Source organism: Oncorhynchus masou, chromosome 5 (assembly GCF_036934945.1).
Source record: "Oncorhynchus masou masou isolate Uvic2021 chromosome 5, UVic_Omas_1.1, whole genome shotgun sequence".
NCBI lineage: Eukaryota > Metazoa > Chordata > Actinopteri > Salmoniformes > Salmonidae > Oncorhynchus > Oncorhynchus masou.
The window spans coordinates 79,165,546-79,187,825 of record NC_088216.1 but is presented as its reverse complement, the minus strand read 5'-3'; the positions used below and the strand labels follow the sequence as shown (position 1 = coordinate 79,187,825).

Here is a 22,280-nt window from a genome sequence, read left to right as displayed (position 1 = left end):
TACAGTGGGGCAAAAAAGTATTTAGTCAGCCACCAATTGTGCAAGTTCTCCCACTTAAAAAGATGAGAGAGGCCTGTAATTTTCATCATAGGTACACTTCAACTATGACAGACAAAACGAGAAAGAAACCCCCCAAAAAATCACATTGTAGGATTTTTTATGAATTTATTTGCAAATTATGGTGGAAAATAAGTATCTGGTCAATAACAAAAGTTTATCTCAATACTTTGTTATATACCCTTTGTTGGCAATGACAGAGGTCAAACATAACCATAATCATAAAAAAAGTTCATTAGATAAGTACTCCTTCATTGAGATAGTACATCTTATTTCCAATTCTGGGAAAGCACTGTATATATACAGAAGGTAACAATTATAGAAACGACAAACTTTTGGATTGAGGAAATGGCATTCAGACAAAGGAAATGCATCAATGAAATTAAACACCCACTACACTTTCCATTTTCATCATCAGTTTCATTTGCAACAAACGCAATTTGCTGTGATATGCCAACGCAGTTGAGCAATGCTAAAGTAAAATACTTTGACATTAGCTCTACCTGATCTACACATGCTTATATTATACTGATAATACAATACATAAAGACAAATATGAGATATAGACCACATTCTAAATTGCTTTGCATCCCTACAATGACTCTTATCAAAGTATTTGAGAATAATACCCTGGAACTATAACTTCTTACCACACTCTATACATGTCACTAACTGTCCCTCACTCACAATGATGAACTCCCCTCCATCAGTCATTTCTGCCTACCCTGGGGTTACTGCTGGTGTTCATCTCAGTGGTCTGGTTGTCACCTCGGCACACAAACTTCCTCCATATCCTCAGGTACGCTTCCTGGATCTTGCGGATCTTGAAGGCATACACGATCGGGTTGACAGCTGAATTGCCATGGGAGAGGAGGATGCCCACGTAGAAGGCCTGTTGGGGTATGTTTGATGGGTTACCAAAGTAGGCAACACAGTTCATGAAGTGCAGAGGGAGCCAGCAAAAGGCGAAGAGCACCAGGACCAGAGTCAGGGATCGGGCCAGGCTCCTCTCCTTCCTGAAGTAGGTGTGGGACTGGGCACCGCTCCCCGTCCTCCCCTTCAGGTTCTTCCGGATCGTACAGAAGATGTAGCAGTATAGGACAGCCATGATAAGCAACGGTGTGAGGGTGCAGAGGAAGAAATTGAAGTATACGATGTATGACATGGGAATCACAGCCAGGAAACGGCAAATGATGGTGGTTGAGTTCCCTGAGTGAGACAAGGTGTCATGGTTGTACCACCCAAACATGGGTGGGAAGCTCAACATGAAGGCAACAAACCAACATATTGCCACCACCACCCAAGATCTCCTCTCTGTTACTGTCCTCTTGTACCTGTTGAAGCAGAGAATCTGATCATCTGACATGACAACCTTGATGCTTTCCTTTGTACGCACACACCCACCTATTTCATAATCCTGATTACAAAGGGGAAATCCTTTGAGAGAATGTGCTAGGTGATAAATGTAGAGCACTCCGTAATGATTGGGACAGTAAATATTATTTTCTTATTTCGGCTCTATACTCCAAAAGTTGGGATTTAAAATCAGGCAATGACTATGCGGTTAAAGTGCAGATTACCAGCTTTACTTTGAAAGTATTTTCATACATATTCATAGAACGAAGTGACTGCATCAAGCTTGTGACTTTACACATTTGTTGGATGCATTTGCTGTTTGTTTTGGTTGTTCAGATTATTTTGTGCCCAATCGAAATTAATGGTAATGCTGTTGTCGTGGAATTTTTTACACAGGGAGACTCGAAGTCCATCTTAAATTAATCATCCTTTACCAACTCAATGCACCATAGCTCTCCTTGGGCAGTCCCAGCAGTTGTCTTATATATGGCTATACACAGACAAGTTATATTTGCATGATTTAGCATAATTAATTAATCATTACCGTTTTGTTTCATTCATGTGACCGACCAATCCTGGTTCCTAACATGTGACAGACCAATACCTCACGAGGCTTCTTCTCTCAAAGCTGAGACCTTAAAACTGAGATATTTTTAATTTGTTCTCAAAACAAGGTTTGGGTGAACTTGCAGATACTGATAAGGATTCATGAAATTCAAAGCCTACTCCCTAAATGTGTCTTACTCACTGCTTTTAGCACACTCTGCTAACCCGAATGTCTTAGCTGTGTCTGAATCCTGGTTTAGGAAAACCACCAAAAATACTGAAATCTCCATCGCTACCTATAACATTTTTCGCCAAGATAGAACTGCCAAAGGGGGCGGTGTTGCAATCTACTGTAAAGATAGCCTGAATAGTTCTGTATTACAATTCAAGCTTCTACTTCTAAAAATTCACCTTTCCAAAAACAAGTCTCTCACTGTTGCCGCTTGCTATAGACCTCCCTCTGCCCCCATCTGTGCCCTCGATAACATATGTGAATTGATTGCCCCCATATATCTTCTGAGCTCGTGATACTAGGTGACCTAAACTGGGACATGCTTAACACCCCAGCCATCCTACAATCCAAGCTTGATGCCCTCAATCTCACACAAATTATCAATGAACCTACCATGTAGAACTCCAAATCCGTAAACACGGGCACCCTCATAGATGTCAACCTAACTAACTCGCCCTCCAAATACACCTCTGCTGTTTTCTATCAAGATCTCAGTGATCACTGCCTCATTGCCTGCATCCGTAATGGGTCTGCGACCAAACGACCACCCCTCATCACTGACAAACGCTCCCTAAAACACTTCTGCGAGCAGGCCTTTCTAATCTCTAATCGACCTGGCCGGGGTATCCTGGAATGACATTGACCTCATCCCGTCAGTAGATGATACCTGGCAAATTCTTTAAAAGTGCTTTCATCACCATATTAAATAAGCATGCCCCGTTCAAAAAATGTAGAACTAGGAATAGATATAGTCCTTGGTTCACTCCAGACCTGTCTGCCCTTGACCAGCCCAAAAACATCCTGTGGCGTTCTGCATTAGCATCGAACAGCCCCTGTGGTATGCAACTTTTCAGGGAAGTTAGGAACAAATATACACAGGCAGTTAGGTAAGCTAAGGCTAGCTTTTTCAAACAGAAATTTGCATCCTGAGGTACTAACTCAAAAAAGTTCTGGGACACTGTAAAGTCCATGGAGAATAAATCCACCATAAATCCACTATAATTGAGAATTTCAATAAGCATTTCTCTATGGCTGGCCATGCTTTCCACCAGGCTACACCTACCCCGGTCAACTGCCCAGCACCCTCCACAGCAACCCGCCAAAGCCCCCACCAATTCTCCTTTACACAAATCCAGATAGCTGATGTTCTGAAAGAGCTGCAAAATCTGGACCCCTACAAATCAGCCGGGCTAAACAATCTGGACCCTCACTTTCTAAAATTATCTGCCAAAATTGTTGCAACCCCTATTACTAGCCTGTTCAACCTCTCTTTCGTAGGCTTTGACTCTGTCAATCACCACATTCTTATTGGCAGACTCAATAGCCTTGGTTTCTCAAATGATTGCCTCGCCTGGTTCACCAATTACTTCTCTGATAGAGTTCAGTGTGTCATATCGGAGGGCCTGTTGTCCGGACCTCTGGCAGTCTCTATGGGGGTGCCACAGGGTTCAATCCTCAGGCCGACTCTCTTCTCTGTATACATCAATGATTTGCTCTTGCTGCTGGTGATTCTCTGATATACCTCTACGCAGACGACACCATTCTGTATACTTCTGGCCCCTCTTTGGACACTGTGTTAACCTCTTACACTTCAATGCCATGGCTCCCATTTGGCCTCCAACTGCTCTTAAATGCAAGCAAAACGAAATGCATGCTTTAAACAAGATATTTTGTCACAAAGATGCTCGACTATGCATATAATTGCTACTGGACGGCTCACTCTGACATGTCCACAAATACAAATACCTAGGTGTCTCTGTGCGTGCTTTCCTTCCAGACTCACATTAAGCATCTCAAGGCAAAATTAAGATGACTTGGCATCCAGGAAATTACAAAGCATCCTTTCATTGCCAAACATAGGCTCTGACCATTTCACTTCGGTGATGTCATCTATAAAATGGCTCCAACACTCCACTCAACAAACTGGATGCAGTCTACCACAGTTCCATCCGTTTTTCCCCAAGGTGTCTGCAGCATTGTGACGTATTTGTAGGCAGATCGTTGGAAGATTGACCATAAACCCACATTTACAGTGTCCTATGGTGCGCAAAAGTCACCTGCCAGTATTTTTCCATGGGGCAGGTAAAGCCCAACCTTATCTCAGCTCACATGATCAATAGCAGCACCCATGTGAAAAAACACCTCCAGCAGGTATATTGATTCACCCCCAAAGCCAATTCCTCCTTTGCCATTTTCCAGTTCTCTGATGCCAATGACTGTAGTGCGAAAATCACTGAAGCTGGAGACACATATCTCCCTCACTAGCTTTCACCAGCTGTCAGAGCAGGTGACTGCACCTTTACAGAGCCCATCTGTAAATAGCCCATCCAACTACCTCATCCCCAAACTGTATTTATTTATTGATCTTGCTCCATTGCACCCCAGTATCTCTACTTTCACATTCATCTTCTGCGCATCTACCATTCCAGTGTTTAATTGCTATATTGTAATTACTTGGGAGTCTATTTATTGAAAACTCTTATCTTACCTCATTTCAGTCACTGTATATAGATTTTGTTTTTTTGTTATCTGGTTATTGACTATGTTTTATTTATTCCATGTGTAACTCTGTGATGTTGTATGTGTCAAAATGCTATGCTTTATCTTGGCCAGGTCATAGTTGGAAATGAGAACTTGTTCTCAACTAGCCTCAATTTCTATGGTTCAAAAGCATATTTTGAACACAAATCATGAATGAACAGTGTTGTTAAGAAAGGCACAAACATTAAAATTCCCTTACAATGTATTGTGTCTTTTTGGAGTTACTTTCATTGTAATTAAGAATAGAATATGTTTTGAAACAGTTCTATGTTAATGTGAATGGAAACATGATCACAGATCATCCTGAATGAATTGTGAATAATGATGAGCGAGAATGTTACAGAGCATTAATCGAAATTATGGATTATCCTCTTGTTGTCCCCTTATGCTATAGTTTGTACATCTCAATAGTCATTAGAAACCACATTTGTCAACCATATCAGCTATGTTTTTTTTTAAAACAGTAAAATGAGGCCGAATTAACTGTTTCACAGCCAGACAAGGATCCGCTGATAGCCAGGTGAAGCAGTGATAAGATATTGGGATTCTGCTGTTGGGACAGCTTTACGTAGGCCTTAACAGTTTGATGGCACCGTTTGTCATTGTTAACATGCATTTCATTTGTTGTTTAGTGTTGTGTTGTGTAGTAGCTTTGTGGGCATGCATCCCACTTTTATTTAAAAAATTCCCCACCAAGATTTCCATGCTAAAATTGCAACTGTGTGAGAGGTTAGAATACCCTGGGTGTATGATATTTGTGCGTCTAACTTTCTCACTCAACATTAATCATGATTTATTCAGGATTATTGTAATCATGGTAGTGTCCACATTAATGTAGAAGTACTTAGAAACATATTCTATTCTTATTTACAATAAAAGTAACTTGAAAATGACACAATACATTATCTACCATTCATTTCTATTGGGCACAAAATAATCTGAAACACAACCAAAACAAACAGCAAATGCATCCAACAAATTTGTACTACTTTATTCCACAAAAAAGTGAATGTGTCCCAATACTTTTAGTTCCCTAAAATGCGGACTATGTACAAAAGGGATGTAATTTCTAGATGGTTCATGAAAATACCCTCAAATGAATGCTGACAGTCTGCACGTTGACGTCATTGTTTGATTTCAAACAAAAGAAGAAAAATGGCTTCAATGTCATAATAATTACAGACTATTTACAGTATTTAGGTCAGAAGACAGCTCACCTGAGAGGGATGAAGACTCGTAGATATCGGTCCACGGAGATGGCTAATAGAAACAGTACAGAGGCCAATGTCAACAAAATTTCCACACAGCTTATGAAGAGACAGACATTGAATGAGATCTGCACTCTTCCATCTACCAGTATAGCGGCTGGCACAGCCACAGCCCCTACAAGGAAGTCTGCCACAGCCAGAGAAACCAAAAAGCAGAATGTGGGCTGCCTTAGAGAGCTGCTCAACCACACTGCCCAGATCACTAGCACATTGCCCAGACAGCAGGCAATAGCGATCAGCACCTCCAGCACTGTGTAGGCCACCTCTCCTCCAGACATCCTGTCAGCCATTCTGATGAAAGTGCAATATTCTACTGTAATCCACTGAACTATGATCCTGAGGATTTTACAGCATTGTTTCTTGGACCAGACTGTCGAGTATGTACATTTGCTCACTGAAAAAGTTACAACCCCCTGCAACTTCATGCTTATCTTCCGTTTCCTTTTCAACAAATGCAACAACATGCACATTGACAAATATTTAAATAAACCACATTTTAAATTGTCGTGCACCTAAAATAATCTATTTTGAAATATTCTAATGAAATCATGTAAATATAAACATCTAAAATATAATAATTTTCTGTAATGTTTATTAAAACAAATGGCATATTTGTGTATCCTTTATTTCTATACATATACAGTTGAATTGGAAGTTTACATACACTTAGGTTGGAGTCATTAAAACTTGTTTTTCAACCACTTCACAAATTTCTTGTTAACCACATTGGCATTATGGTAGCATTTTGCATGTTGAGAATGAAACTGAAGGTGAACATAATGAGAAGAAGGACAATGATGCAGGAAAGAAGATTATTTAAAGGAATAGTTCACCTAAATTGGTTTCCTTACCCTGTAAGCAATCGATGGACAAGGTAAGACAGCAATCCATGCTTTGGTATTGTCTAGCTGTCCACTGTCTTAAAACACTACGTTTTTAGCATTTGTGTCCAAAAACCACTGCAAGTCAATAACCCCGAAATTAAAATGTTGTGGATTTATATCCAGATCATCCTAAAGTGTCTAAAAGTTACTTTAACATGATTTTGACATGAAATGTGAAAAATGCTAACTATCCAATTCTATGGAATATTACCAAAATAAATCATACAATTAAAAACATCTACTGAGCTGCGAGTTCAAATTTTAATAGGAGGGGAAAAGGACAGGTGCTGGTTGAGCCCTATCTGTCTGTCATGAGAATTTTCAATCCCAATGATGATAACTAAACAATTATTTAAGCTTTGACCAATCCCCAAGGTTTGTAAGACCCTGGGTATAATAATAATTAGGCAAAGACTCAGCTTCTGCAAAAGGTTCATAAGCTTTATTCAGAGAGCGTTCTAAAGTCAACCAAAATTTGAACAGCCTTTATAACCCCCTCTACGCACACACAGACACACACACACACACACACTTATCACTTTTCTACCGGCCTTGGCAGTTTCTTGCCGTTCTTTTCCTCCCCAGATAAGAGGGACCTTGGAAGGAACCTCTTTCCTGTTGTCCTTTGTTCTCTCAACTCTCACACCACTACACAGCATCACAATGGTCGAGTCACACGTATTATGAAATTATGACTACTAACACATTTCATACAATTCTATGATTTCAGGGTGGAATCCTTTAGTCATTACTTTAAACAAATAAATTCACTTATCACTGTCTGCTAGAGTTTTCACTTCTGGGTACGTTTTGCAACAGAAACCCACTGGCAGTGAATACACCTCTGAGATTGTAGCCAACACTGTGAATAGCAGTAATGAATTAGTACAGCTTCACAGAGACATGGCTCACTCGAGAGATGCTAACGGAATCGGTGTAGCCAACTGGTTTCTTCACGCATCGCGCCGAAAGAAACAACCATCTTTCTGGTAAGAAGATGGGCGGGGGTATGCCTTATGATTAACAAGACGTGGTGTGATCACAACAACATGCAGGAACTCAAGTCCTTCTGTTCACCTGACTTAGAATTCCTCACAATCAAATGTCAACCGTATTATCTACCAAGGGAATTCTCTTCAATTATAATCACAGCCGTATATATTCCCCCCCAAGCAGACACATCGATGGCCCTGAACAAACTTTATTTGTGTCACGCCCTGGTCGAAGTATGTTTTGTTTGTCTTTGTTTATTTGGTCAGGCCAGGGTTGTGGCATGGGTTTTGTATGTGGTGTGTTTGTATTGGGATTGTGGCTTAGTGGGGTGTTCTAGATAAGTCTATGGCTGTCTGAAGTGGTTCTCAATCAGAGGCAGGTGTTTATCGTTGTCTCTGATTGGGAACCATATTTAGGCAGCCATATTCTTTGAGTGTTTCGTGGGTGATTGTCCTTATGTCCTTAGTGTCCTTGTTCTGTGTTAGTTTACACAAGTATAGGCTGTTTCGGTTTTCGTTACGTTCATTACGTTTATTGTTTTGTAGTGTTTGTGTTTCAGTGTGTTTGTCATTAAACATGAATGTAATCAACACGCCGCATTTTGGTCCGACTCTCCTTCGCATACAGAAAACCGTAACAATTTGACTCTTTGCAAACTGGAAACCACATATCCTGAGGCTGCATTCATTGTAGCTGGGGATTTTAACAAGGCTAATCTGAAAACAAGACTCCCTAAATTGTATCAGCATATCGATTGCGCAACCCGGGCTGGTAAAACCTTGGATAATTGCTATTCTAACTTCTGCGACGCATATAAGGCCCTCCCCGCCCTCCTTTCGGAAAAGCTGACCACGACTCCATTTTGTTGCTCCCTGCCTACAGACAGAAACTAAAACAAGGAGCTCCCGCGCTCAGGTCTGTTCAACGCTGGTCCGACCAATCTGATTCCAAGCTTCAAGACTGCTTCGATCACGTGGACTGGGATATGTTCCGCATTGCTTCCAACAACAACATTGACGATTACGCTGATTCGGTGAGCGAGTTCATTAGAAAGTGCATTGATGATGTTGTTCCCATAGCAACGATTAAAACATTCCCTAACCAGAAACCGTGGATTGATGGCAGCATTCGCGTGAAACTGAAAGCGCGAACCACTGCTTTTAACCAGGGCAAGGTGACCGGAAACATGACCGAATACAAACAGTGTAGCTATTCCCTCCGCAAGGCAATCAAACAAGCTAAGCGTCAGTATAGAGAGAAAGTAGAGTCACAATTCAACGGCTCACACATAAGAGGTATGTGGCAGGGTCTATAGTCAATCACGGATTACAAAAAGAAAACCAGCCCCGTCACGGACCAGGATGACTTCCTCCCAGACAGACTAAATTACTTTTTTGCCCGCTTTGAGGACAATACAGTGTCACTGACACGGCCCGCAACCAAAACCTGCGGGCTCTCCTTCACTGCAGCCGACGTGAGTAAAACATTTAAATGTCTTAACCCTCGCAAGGCTGCAGGCCCAGATGGCATCCCGTGCCACGTCCTCAGAGCATGCACAGACCAGCTGGCTGGTGTGTTTACGGACATATTCAATCAATCCTTATCCCAGACTGCTGTTCCCACATGCTTCAAGAGGGTCACCATTGTCCCTGTTCCCAAGAAAGCTAAGGTAATTGAGCAAAACGACTACCGCCCCGTAGCACTCACTTCCGTGATCATGAAGTGCTTTGAGAGACTAGTCAAGGACCATATCACCTCCACCCTACCTGACACCCTAGACCCACTCCAATTTGCTTACCGCCCAAATAGGTCCACAGACGACGCAATCTCAACCACACTGGACACTGTCCTAACCCATCTGGACAAGAGGAATACCTATGTGAGAATGCTGTTCATCAACTAGAGCTCAGCATTTAACGCCATAGTACCCTCCAAACTCGTCATCAACCCTGGGTCTCGACCCCGTCCTGTGCAACTGGGTACTGGACTTCCTGATGGGCCGCCCCCCAGGTGGTGAGGGTAGGTAACAACATCTTCACCCTACTGATCCTCAACACTGGGGCCCCACAAGGGTGCTTTCTGAGCCCTCTCCTGTACTCCCTGTTCACCCATGACTGTGTGGCCATGCACGCCTCCAACTCAATCATCAAGTTTGCGGACAAAACTACAGATTACCAACAACGACGAGACGGCCTACAGGGAGGAGGTGAGGGCCCTCGGAGTGTGGTGTCAGGAAAATAACCTCACACTCAACGTCAACAAAACAAAGGAGATGATTGTGGACTTCAGGAAACAGCAGAGGGAGCGCCCCCCTATCCACATTGTTGCAACAGTAGTGGAGAGGGTAGTAAGTTTTAAGTTCCTCGGCGTACACACACAGACATCGTCATGAAGAAGGCGCAGCAGCTCCTCTTCAACCTCAGGAGGCTGAAGAAATTCGGCTTGTCACCAAAAGCACTCACAAACTTCTACAGATGCATAATCGAGAGCATCCTCTCGGGCTGTATCACCGCCTGGTACGGCAACTGCTCCGCCCACACCCGTAAGGCTCTCCAGAGGGTAGTGAGGTCTGCACAACGCATCACCAGGGGCAAACTACATGCCCTCCAGGACACCTACACCACCCGATGTCGCAGGAAGGCCATAAAGATCATCAAGGACAACAACCACCCGAGCCATTGCCTGTTCACAGAGCCACTGCCTGTTTAGATTAACTGTCTTCAAAGTAATGACTCGGGACGTCGGGTTTGATATGAAAGCTTCTTTTAGTAATAATACTTGTTCACGTTGCATTTAACAACTTTAGATTCTACAGAGCAATGCAGGTAAGATGCTAGAGGAAAGCTTAATCACTTTGCACCTGAACATAACTGCCAAGTTATCTCTCTCATTCCTGTTGCAAGGCATTCTGGAACTTGCAGTCAAAAGTGTAATTCAATACTGACCAATACAATTACATATGTAAATACCTGTAAAGAAATATATTTAGATACAGCTCAATGAATTAACTTAAACATTAACTTTGTAACGCATTAAAGTTACAACAGCTATCATCCAGAAGGCGAGGTCAGTACAGGTGCATCAAAGCAGGGACCGAGAGACTGAAAAACAGCTTCTATCTCAAGGCCATCAGACTGTTAAACAGCAACCACTAACATTGAGTGGCTGCTGCCAACACACTGACTCAACTCCAGCCACTTTAATAATGGGAATTGATGGGAATTGATGTAAAATATATCACTAGCCAGGGTAGCCTAGTGGTTAGAGCGTTGGACTAGTAACCGAAAGGTTGCAAGGTTGAATTCCCGAGCTGACAAGGTAGAAATCTGTTGTTCTGCCCCTGAACAGGAAGTTAACCCACTGTTCCTAGGCCGTCATTGAAAATAAGAATTTGTTCTAAACTGACTTGCCGAGTAAAATAAAGGTAAATTGTAAAAAAAAAATAAAGGTTATATTACTCGTTGGTTATTACTGCATTGTCGGAACTAGAAGTACAAGCATTTCGCTACACTTGCAGTAACATCTGCTAACCATGTGTATGTGACAAATAAATTTGATTTAATTTTACCATGCAGAGGTTCGCCAGGTCAGGTTCCTCAGGGGGATTATGTGGCTGTGGTGAAGAGATCCCATTACCGGTAACCAACTGAGTTTAATGTTCTCCACATACTCACCAAACTTTGTAGAATGCCTCCAACAACCCATTAGTACTTAGTACAGATCTGTAGCTACAGTACACAATGCTAGCTATCCCATTATGACTGCTGTAATGCACATCGATACAGAGAAGAGGGTCGTAGACTGGATTAATGTGTTCCAATGGTAAAATGTGAAAAACAGTGAGTTAACATACATAATATTGTATTTTTGTTCTGAGGGAGCCATCAATAAAACAATGGCTTTGAAAACGTAATACCAATAGGATTTTAGAAGATTAGAAGCAGCACGATCTCTACTGCATTATCATCCACACAACTTCTGTGGAAGATTCTATTGTTTTCGCGTCATAGCTTAATGAGGGGCCTATGTTTTGACACAACGATCCCTTTAATTTTACATCTATTTTTTTTGCTTCTTCTCTTTTTTAAAGAACAAAAAATCCTGCTTTAGTCACAATGAAAAAACCTGCTTCAGTCCTATGAAAAAAACCTGCTTCAGTCCCATTTAGTCCCATGGGGTTTACATATGATTTTATTATATTTTTGACTAATTTAGCAGACACTCTTATCGTTTATTGCTGAAGCAGACAAATCATTGAATGAGATTGCAATTTTTATTTCCTTGTTTCATATGCCCAATCCACATTCACATTCACATTTTCAGATTAGACATCTCCATATTAATTGGAAACTTCCATATAAATCATGTTATTTCCATTTCTTGCCAATTTGATCATACAGAAAAAAAACATTTAAAATTCAGTACATTCAAGAAAAGGAAATTCATGAGTAAACTGAAACCGAAAAAGAGCCCTCTTACTTGACATCTTTGCAACCTTCTCTATGTATTTATTAACCCTCAGTTTTATTCAACAAATGTGAAATGTAACACCCTGGCAGTAGTTTCCCTTTTTATTCAGGTTCTTAGGTCTTGATGCACTTTGCCAAAGATAGAAAAAGCTAAACGACAATCATTTTTGTTGTCTTCCTACACCATTAACATTCTGCCCCTTCAACTGTGCCGATTTTCACAACACTGATAGCATCTGCATCATTATTTCTGGTCGCACTGTCAGGGTTGCTGCTAATATTTTTTTCAGTGGTGTGGTTGCTCTGAGAGCCCTGCCTGTCACCTCGACACACAAAGACCTTCCTCCATATCCTCAGGTACGCTTCCTGGATCTTGCGGATCCTGAAGGCATAAACGATTGGATTGACAGCTGAATTGCCATGGGAGAGGAGGATGCCCACGTAGAAGGCCTGTTGGGGTATGTCTGATGGGTTACCAAAGTAGGCAACACAGTTCATGATGTCCAGAGGGAGCCAGCAAAAGGCGAAGAGCACCAGGACCAGAGTCAGGGATCGGGCCAGGCTCCTCTCCTTCCTGAAGTAGGTGTGGGACTGGGCACCGCACCCCACCTTCTCTCTCATGTTCCTCTGGATACTACAGAAGATGTAGCAGTAAAGGACAGCCATGACAAGCAACGGAGTGAGGGTGCAGAGGAGGAATACAAAGTAAACCAGGTATGACATGGGAATCACAGACAGGAAACGGCAGATTATGGTGGTTGAGTTCCCTGAGTGAGACAAGGTGTCACGGTTGTACCACCCAAGCATGGGTGGGAAGCTCAACATGAAGGCAACAAACCAACATATTGCCACCACCACCCAAGATCTCCTCTCTGTTACTGTCCTCTTGTACCTGTTGAAGCAGAGAATCTGTTCATCTGACATGACAACCATTTTTTAAAGCTGTGTGTATGTACTGTATATGCATGCACGCTCACCTGAGAGGGATGAAGACGCGTAGGAATCTGTCCACAGAGATGGCTAGCAGAGACATGACCGAAGACATTGTCAACATGACGACCACACAGCTTATGAAGAGACATACATTGAACGAGGTGCACACCCGTCCATCCACCAGCACAGCCAGCGGCACAGCCACAGAACCTACAAGGAAGTCAGCTGCAGCCAGGGAGACCAAAAAACAGAAGGTGGGCTGCCGGAGGTTGCTGCTCGACCACACTGCCCAGATCACCAGGACATTTCCCAGACAGCAGGCAACAGCGATCAGCACCGCCAGCACTGTGTAGACAATTTCTCCTCCAGGCATCCTGTCGGCCTTCCAATGGAAGTTCAATATGGGCATTTACTGTACTTAACACTAAGTGTGCTCTGTTCTATACCTCTGGAGATTTGCCAGCACGTTTCTTGTTCCTTTAGGCTTGAGGATGTTCACTTGGTCATTGAAACGGTATATTGAAATGTCACAGCCCCCACATGCCTGCTATAGGTTGGTGATAAGTGTTGTTGTGGTATCTCACTTCTCCTACACTGCTAGTAGGAGGAGACTGTGTATAAAAGAGTTTCAATATACCATAAATAGACTTGTTGTAAATCTGAAAAAACTACAATGCTACCACAGCTAAACCATTTCTGTTCCTCTCAGATGAAGCCTTATCTTACATAAACATTTGGTAATACGATGCAAGGTGTTTCCATCTTCAAATCTGAGAGATGGTACAGGACTTTTTTTATGTTGGCTAAAGAAACATGTTCAGATGTGGTCGTGTTGTACACATTTCCTGTAGCTTTAGAGGAAGGATGCTCAAAAATATACTTGCTTCTGTGAATGGTATACATGCCACAATGTGGAAAGTGACAGGTGTTATGTCTGGGATGAGCAGGCACAGAAAAGGCAGAGGCAGACAACAAAAAGGTCCGTTTCAACATGTATTTTAAGGCATGGTTTTCAATCATCATTGTTTCAGTATTCAAGTTCAATCACCATTTTTAACACTGTCCCACAATTCATTTCAAAAGTTTCACTTCCGGGAATATTTTATTTTTGCTTTTACCTTAGAAAACCATGCTACTTCAAAATCCAGCCTGGTCTCATAGACTAGACGTAACATAGTAAATGTAAATCCGGGACACTCAAATTACTATGATATAATATGTTTGGTATAGTTACATAAGACAGAGGGTTACTTGAGGCTAAAACTAAATGAGGGTGGCTGGTCGGGTTGGGCGTATAACGCGAACGTCTAGCAAGCCAAAGTTGCTTGTTTGAATCTCATCACAGACAACTTCAGCATTTTAACTAACCCTTCCCCTAACCCTAACCTTAACCCTTTAATCTAACTCCTAACCTTAACCAAAATCTTAGCTAGCAAGCAGTCATCATCATGAATCAAGTCGACAATCTACTGGCAAATCCTTTTCAATCCTTGTCATATGAAGATAAATTATAGATAAAATGTATCGGTGCTCTTCGGCCATTGGACATAAACATTACACAACAAGTTGGATATCGCAAATTCAACAATGAGTGGTTTGGAAGGAATCAGTGGCTAACTGCAAGTTTTGCAAAGCAATCACTAGCCTGCTGGTCAGTGGAGTGGGTGTGTGGTCCAAGTCTGGGTTTAAGGGTCTCTTTTCCAAGCTTAAAAGGAGAAACATTCACTCGCCATGGGCCAGAAAAGGTTGAATACATTGGCCATGATATCAATCCAGCATGACTTCAGTGAGTTCAAGACAACTGGCAACTCGGAATAAAACTAGCTCAGACTGGGAAAATACGTTTTGAACGGTCATCCAACTTGGAATTCCAAGTTGGGAATTCTGGCCTCTTTCTAGACCTGAAGATCACTGACGTCATGAATCGAGCTTGTTTTTGTCCTTGTTCCCAGTTGTCAAGAAAGCATCATAAATCCAGAGAATGCCAGACTTTGATGACAAAGTTTGATGACAAAATGTTCTCAGAAGAACTGCTGCGCCACCTTACTGTTCAAGTGAGCACAGTACAACAAGGTGAGTCCAAAAATGTATTTTATGCTGCTGCATAAATTCTGTAATATAACAGGGAGATAGTATTTCTTTCTTATCTACAGTATACCTAAGTGTATGTTGTGTAGTAAGCCGTTAGTAGCCCATGTGCCTTCATAACTTAGCCTACTGTTCTGACTTGGTGGTGCACATGTAGCCTATAGTTTTAGAGAAATGTAATTATTGAATATTGTAAGAGCTTTCATTGGCTGCTTATATGCCCCCTTTATTTATCCTACGGTTCTAACTTGGTGTATAGGGAGAATACTGTAAGAACGGCCCATGTTCTGAATTCTGTCGCTGTATATTTCAAAAGTGCTGAACAAATAGTTATATTGACAATGTCCGTCCTAGCTCGCTCATCAATGTCTTACATGAAATTAGTGATTGCCTCTCATGTGCTCGTCGTCGTCCCCTTATGCCATTGTTTGTAAATCTCAATTGTCAGTAGAAACCACAATTGTTTAAGCAAGTCAGCCACACCAGCTATATTTAAAAAAAGGCAGTATATGAGGTTGAATTAACTGTTTCGCTGCCAGACTGCCAGACTGCTTCGCTGATAGCCAGGTGTAGAGGTGGAAAGGATTCACTCCATGGTGCTGAAAAGAAAGCTATTGGGACAGCTTTATGTAGACCCTAACAGTTTGTGGGTAACGTTTCTCACCGTTATAGTGCAATTAATGTATTGTCTAGTGTTGTGTTGTGTAGTGGTTTTGCTGGTATGCATTAAACCAAAAAGATGGGGGGTTTGCCCCACCAAGATTTACATGCTAAAATCGCAGGTGAAAACAAAACAGGGGACATGTGTCCATTTTCTCAAAATCTCCATTGTAACAGTCCTGTATATAATGACAAGGTGCTCGAGTCTCCACCCTAACAATTGGAGTCTTTGTCCTAAAGCCAGGAAGGCAGGCTACAAAATAAGCCCATAGAAACGCATTGGGCTTATTTTGGACATATAAAAGCTCTCGCTTCGCCCTCTTCCTCTCTGTTTGTGACTTAAACAAATCTCCATCAGCCATGTAGGCTCACCAAAGCCATCATATGCTCGGGCAAACTTGGGCTCCACCATAATTCCGGATTGCATTCGCTTCCTGTGGACGGCCAGCATAGCCGTGAGAACTTCAGACATAAACTGTATATATTTGTTTTATTAAAAACATTTATTCCGTATTTTCAGGGATGCTGCAGGTGCATACACCTGAGGAAAATACATTTAAACTCAGTTTTTCACAATTCCTGACATTTAATCCTGGTAATAATTCCCTGTTTTAGGTAAATTAGGATCACCACTTTATTTTAAGAATGTGAAATGTCAGAATAATAGTAGAGAGAATGATTTATTTCAGTTTTTATTTATTTCACCACATTCCCAGTGGATCAGGAGTTTACATACACCCAATTAGTATTTGGTAGCATTGCCTTTAAATTGGTTAACTTGGGTCAAACGCGATGGGTAGCCTTCCATAAGCTTCCCACAACAAGCTGGATGAATTTTAGTTGGGTGTTATTTGGCTTGCAAGCCTCCCCCTTTTTCCTACAAACATAGTTTACATACACTAATTGGATGTCTTTAAACAATGGTCATTATGGCCAAACAGTTCTATTTTTGTTTCATCAGACCAGAGGACATTTCTCCATAAAGTACAATCTTTGTCCCCATGTGCAGTTGCAAACCATAGTACAGCTTTTTTTATGGCGGTTTTGGAGCAGTGGATCCTTTTTTATTTTTCCGTTACTTTACTGTCAGGACCCGGTTACGAACCCGGGTCTCCGGAGTGAGAAACAGTCACTTAACCAACTGAGCCACGAATAGTCGGCAGAACCCAGAAGATGAGGCAGACACAGCAGTACTTGAGACAGTGTATTTAATAAAGTAAAAAGTGAAGTCCTTCAGGAAAACATGTAACTCCACAACCTCAAAAGGAATTCCACAAGAACAAGGTAATCCACAAGGTAATCCTCCAAGACAAAAAGGTAAATCCACAAGGTGGTAGGTATAGCATAAAAAGCCTCAAAAGATACTCAAAAAGAAATAAACAAGAACAAAAAACAGAATTCCACAAGAGCGTCCACCGGGATCAACAAGAGTTCACAGAATACTAGGGCTGGGTGCTAACATACAAACACAGAGCAAAGAACTGAGGGAAACTAAGGGTTTAAATACAATCAGGGGTAAACGAGGCACAGGTGCAAATAATAATGGGGATCAAGGGAAAGCAAAAGGTCAAAAAGCACAATGGGGGCATCTAGTGACCAAAAACCGGAACAACCCTGGCCAAATCCTGACAGAATCCCCCCCTAGGAACGGCTCCTGACGTTCCTACCAGCTCTCTCGGGTGGAGGGCCCTGAACTGACGAATGAGGTCAGGGTCCAGTATGTCTTTGGCAGGAACCCAGGAGCGCTCCTCGGGACCGTAGCCTTCCCAGTCCACCAGATACTGCCAGGACCGCTGCACCCGGCGGGAATCCAGTATCCGATGGACGGTATAAGCCGGCTGGCCTCCAATGACACGAGGCGGAGGGGGAGGTCTGTCTGCCGGGACAAGGGGAGAAAAAACAACAGGTTTTAATAAGGAAATGTGAAACATGGGATTAATCTTAAGGGATCTGGGTAAGTGTAGGCGATAAGAAACTGGGTTAACTCTCCTGGCAACCTTAAAGGGACCGATGTATCTTTGGGACAGCTTGCGAGACTCCACCCGTAGTGGTAAGTCTCTTGTGGAGAGCCAGACTCTCTGGCCGGGGCGCAGGGTAGGCCCGGGACGGCGACGTCTGTTGGCTTGTTGTTGGTACCTCTGTGAGGAACGCATAAGATTAAGAAGGGTCTTCCTCCACATAAGCCGACAGCGTCTGACGAACTTCAAGGCTGAAGGCACTCTGACTTCTGCCTCCTGGTCCGGGAACAATGGAGGGGCATAGCCAAACTGACACCCGTGCGGGGACATACCAGTGGAGGAGGAGCGCAAGGTGTTGTGCGCGTATTCGGCCCAAACAATAAAGGACGACCATGTGGACGGGTTGTTACGAGTCATACATCGGAGGGTGGTTTCCAGCTCTTGATTCATCCTCTCTGTTTGGCCGTTGGACTCCGGATGGTACCCTGAAGATAGACTGGCAGAAGCCCCCATGAGTTGGCAGAAGGCCTTCCAAAACCTTGAGGCGAACTGGGGACCTCTGTCAGAAACCATATCTTGAGGAATGCCGAAGACTCGAAACACATGATTAATTACCAACTCAGCAGTTTCCTTGGCAGAAGGTAACTTAGTCAGAGGGACGAACCTGGCGCCTTTGAAAACCTGTCGATTATGACTAGGATAGTAGTATTGCCATGGGATGGAGGAAGGCCAGTAATAAAGTCCAATGAGATACGGGACCAGGGTCTGTGGGGAACAGGTAAAGGGTGAAGGAGTCCTTGAGGGCGGAGGTGAGAAGATTTGCCCTGGCAGCACACGGGGCAGGCATTGACGAAAGTGGCAACGTCTTCTCTTATGGTAGGCCACCAGAACTTACGCTGGATGAACTCCAAGGTGCGACCTACGCCCGGGTGACAGGTGAGGCGAGAGGAGTGCCCCCACAGAAGGACCTGAGTCCTCACTGCCTTGGGGACAAACAACCGATTGGCAGGACCTCCTTTCGTGTCCGGTTCGATAGCTTGAGCTCGTCTCACGGTATCCTCAACTTGCCACGAGATCGGAGCGACGATCTTAGCAGCAGGAAGGACAGGCATGTCCGTGTCATCTCGAATGGCAGGAGCGTAGACTCGGGACAGGGCATCCGGTTTGAGATTCTTCGACCCGGGCCGATAGGTGAGGATAAACTGGAATTGACTGAAGAAGAGAGACCATCTAGCTTGTCTAGAGTTCAACCGCTTCGCCTGCTGGATATACTCCAGATTTTTGTGGTCCGTAAGCACTTGAAACGGGTGAGAAGCCCCCTCGAGCCAGTGTCTCCATTCCTTCAATGCCATCTTAACCGCTAGGAGTTCACGATCCCCCACATCGTGTAGTTCCTCTCAGCCGGGGTAAGCCGGTGTGAGAAGAAAGCGCACGGATGAAGCTTCTTGTCTTCACCCCTCTGAGACAGGACAGCTCCAACACCAACCTCTGATGCGTCTACCTCCACCACAAACGTTCATCCGTAGTCGGTAGTATCAGGATGGGAGCAGAGAGGACGCGCTGCTTGAGTCCTTGGAAGGCCATCTCAGCTTCTCTTCCCCACAAAAACCTTGCATTGCCACCCTTGGTTAAAGCTGAGAGAGGGGCTGCCACCAAGCTGAAGTTCTTGATGAACTTGCGGTAAAAGTTTGTGAAGCCCAGGAAACACTGAACTTCCTTAATGGATTTGGGAGTGGGCCAATCCGCTACCGCCCCTACCTTCCTGGGGTCCATTTGGACTCGACCGGGTTCCACTACAAATCCCAGGAATTGTACTCTGGATTAATGGAATTCTCATTTTTCCGGCTTAACGTACAGATGGCTGTCTAGGAGGCGTTTGAGTACTTGTCTGACATGCTTTGTGTGTTCTTGAAGGGAGCTCGAAAAGATGAGGATGTCATCCAAGTAAACGAAAACAAATATGTTAAGCATATCCCTAAGCACATCGTTTATGAGCGCTTGGAACACCGCTGGGGCGTTGGTCAGGCCGAAGGGCATCACCAAGTATTCATAGTGACCAGTAGGCGTGTTGAAAGCGGTCTTCCACTCGTCACCAGGTCTGATCCGCACAAGATGGTATGCGTTCCGCAGGTCAAGCTTAGTGAAAACAACTGCTTCCTGGAGCAGCTCGAAGGCTGTGGCCATAAGGGGTAGCGGGTAATGGTTACGGACGGTTATGGCATTGAGTCCCCGGTAGTCGATGCAGGGACGTAATCCACCGTCTTTCTTGGCCACAAAGAAAAACCCTGCTCCCGCCGGGGAGGTGGATGGACGCATGAGGCCTGCTTCCAGAGCGTCCTTGATGTAGGTATCCATAGCAGCTCGTTCGGGTGGAGATAGGGAAAAGATCCGACCCCTGGGGGGGCAAGTGCCCGGAAACAGGTCGATGGGGCAATCGTAAGGTCTATGGGGTGGTAGCAAGGTGGCCCTCTGTTTGCTAAACACCAGTTTGAGGTCATGGTAACACTCGGGAACTCAGATCAGGTCGATGGATTCTAAAGACTCGGGAGTAGAACTCGGGGAATTCGGGAAAATACAAGTAGCTTGGCACGTAGGACCCCACTGCTTGATAGTGCCCACAGACCAGTCGATGTGAGGGTTATGGCTGTGAAGCCAGGGGTATCCAAGGACGAGAGGGAACTCGGAACAGGAGATCAAATGAAAGTTCATCAATTCCTGGTGTTGTGAAACTGAAAGTCGCAAGGAGGTAGTGACATGAGTGACAAGTCCAGATCCCAAAGGGCTTCCAACCAATGTAGTAACCCTCATGGGGTCACTTAGAGGTTCAGAGGGAACACCATTCTCCTTCGCCCAGACACCATCCATGAAGTTACCTGCGGCTCCAGAGTCTACCAAGGCTTGAAGGTGAAGCTTGTGGTTGTCCCAGCAAAGGGTGACTGGAATGAGCAGACGGGAGTTGGACGGATGGGAGGAGGTTATGTTTCCCGTTACAGTTCCTCCCGGTCTGTACGGGACAGAGCGTTTCCCTGGAGCCCGGGACACGTGGAACGGAAATGGCCCGGTTTGCCGCAATATAGACAGCGTCGCTCCCTCATCCGGCGGTCTCTCTCAGCCTGGGAGATGCGTCCAATCTGCATGGGTTCCGGTGGAGCCAGCGAGGATAAAGGTGGGGACTCTGAGCTGGGACTGATAGGGGAAAGAGGTCTACGGTTGAGTTCTCTCTCTCTCAGACGCTGGTCAATGCGTGAGGCCAACTTGATCAGGGACTCGAGATTGTCCGGTGGTTCCCGAGTGGCCAGTTCATCTTGGATAGTGTCAGAAAGGCCTTTCAGAAAGCACACCGTGAGCGCCTCGTTGTTCCAGCCACTCGCTGCTGCCACCGTGCGGAACTGGATGGCATAGTCCATCACGCTGCGCCGACCTTGGTGGAGAGTCAGGAGCTGTTTGGCTGAGTCAGGACCATTGCTTGGGCCTTGAAACACTCGTTTGAATTCCTCAGCAAAGGCAGATTAGCTGGCACAGCAGGAACTATGGGCATCCCACACAGCAGTAGCCCAGGCCAGGGCTTTTTCCGACAGCTGGGTGATGATATATGCGATCTTAGACCGGTTGGTGGGAAAAGATGAGGGTTGCAGCTCGAAGGAGAGAGAACATTGGGTGAGAAACCCTTTACAAGCACTTGGATCACCTGAGAACCGTTGGGAAGGTGGAAGACGAGGTTCAGCCAGGGGGTTAACTGCCATGGGTACGTGAATCTGAGGTACTGGGACGGGAACTGTTGCCGGGGTAAGTCGATCAGATATCTGCTTTATGGAAGTCAGCATCTCCGACAGAAGATGAGAATGTCTAGCCATTAATGCCTCTTGCTGAACCAGGGCGGCTTCGTGGCATTGGACAGTCTCCTGGTGGTGGGACAGCATGGCAACAAGGTCCTGGGAACTGGCTGCCTCTGGGTTCATTTTTGGCTCTGTGTTTCTGTCAGGACCCGGTTACGAACCCGTGTCTCCGGAGTGAGAAACAGTCACTTAACCAACTGAGCCACGAATAGTCGGCAGAACCCAGAAGATGAGGCAGACACAGCAGTACTTGAGACGGTGTATTTAATAAAGTAAAAAGTGAAGTCCTTCAGGAAAACATGTAACTCCACAACCTCAAAAGGAATTCCACAAGAACAAGGCAAATCCACAAGGTGGTAGGTATAGCATAAAAAGCCTCAAAAGATACTCAAAAATAAATAAACAAGAACAAAAAACAGAATTCCACAAGAGCGTCCACCGGGATCAACAAGAGTTCAC

General features: G+C 44.1%; 2 protein-coding genes across 2 annotated transcripts; both read right to left on the bottom strand.

Annotated features, from left to right (window-relative positions):
- Positions 1-151: 151 nt before the first annotated feature.
- On the bottom strand, positions 152-6,419 carry LOC135540327 (adenosine receptor A1-like). The gene is made up of 2 exons (XM_064966915.1): positions 5,950-6,419; positions 152-1,391 (listed from the first exon to the last, which is right to left on the bottom strand). The coding sequence occupies exons 1-2, from the start codon at positions 6,288-6,290 to the stop codon at positions 764-766; spliced, it is 969 nt and encodes a 322-aa protein (XP_064822987.1). The 5' UTR covers positions 6,291-6,419; the 3' UTR covers positions 152-763.
- A 5,739-nt stretch (positions 6,420-12,158) lies between these two features.
- LOC135527996 (adenosine receptor A3-like) lies at positions 12,159-13,772 on the bottom strand. Its single transcript, XM_064956742.1, has 2 exons — positions 13,324-13,772; positions 12,159-13,238 (listed from the first exon to the last, which is right to left on the bottom strand). The coding sequence occupies exons 1-2, from the start codon at positions 13,686-13,688 to the stop codon at positions 12,533-12,535; spliced, it is 1,071 nt and encodes a 356-aa protein (XP_064812814.1). The 5' UTR covers positions 13,689-13,772; the 3' UTR covers positions 12,159-12,532.
- Between the last annotated feature and the right edge of the window lie 8,508 nt (positions 13,773-22,280).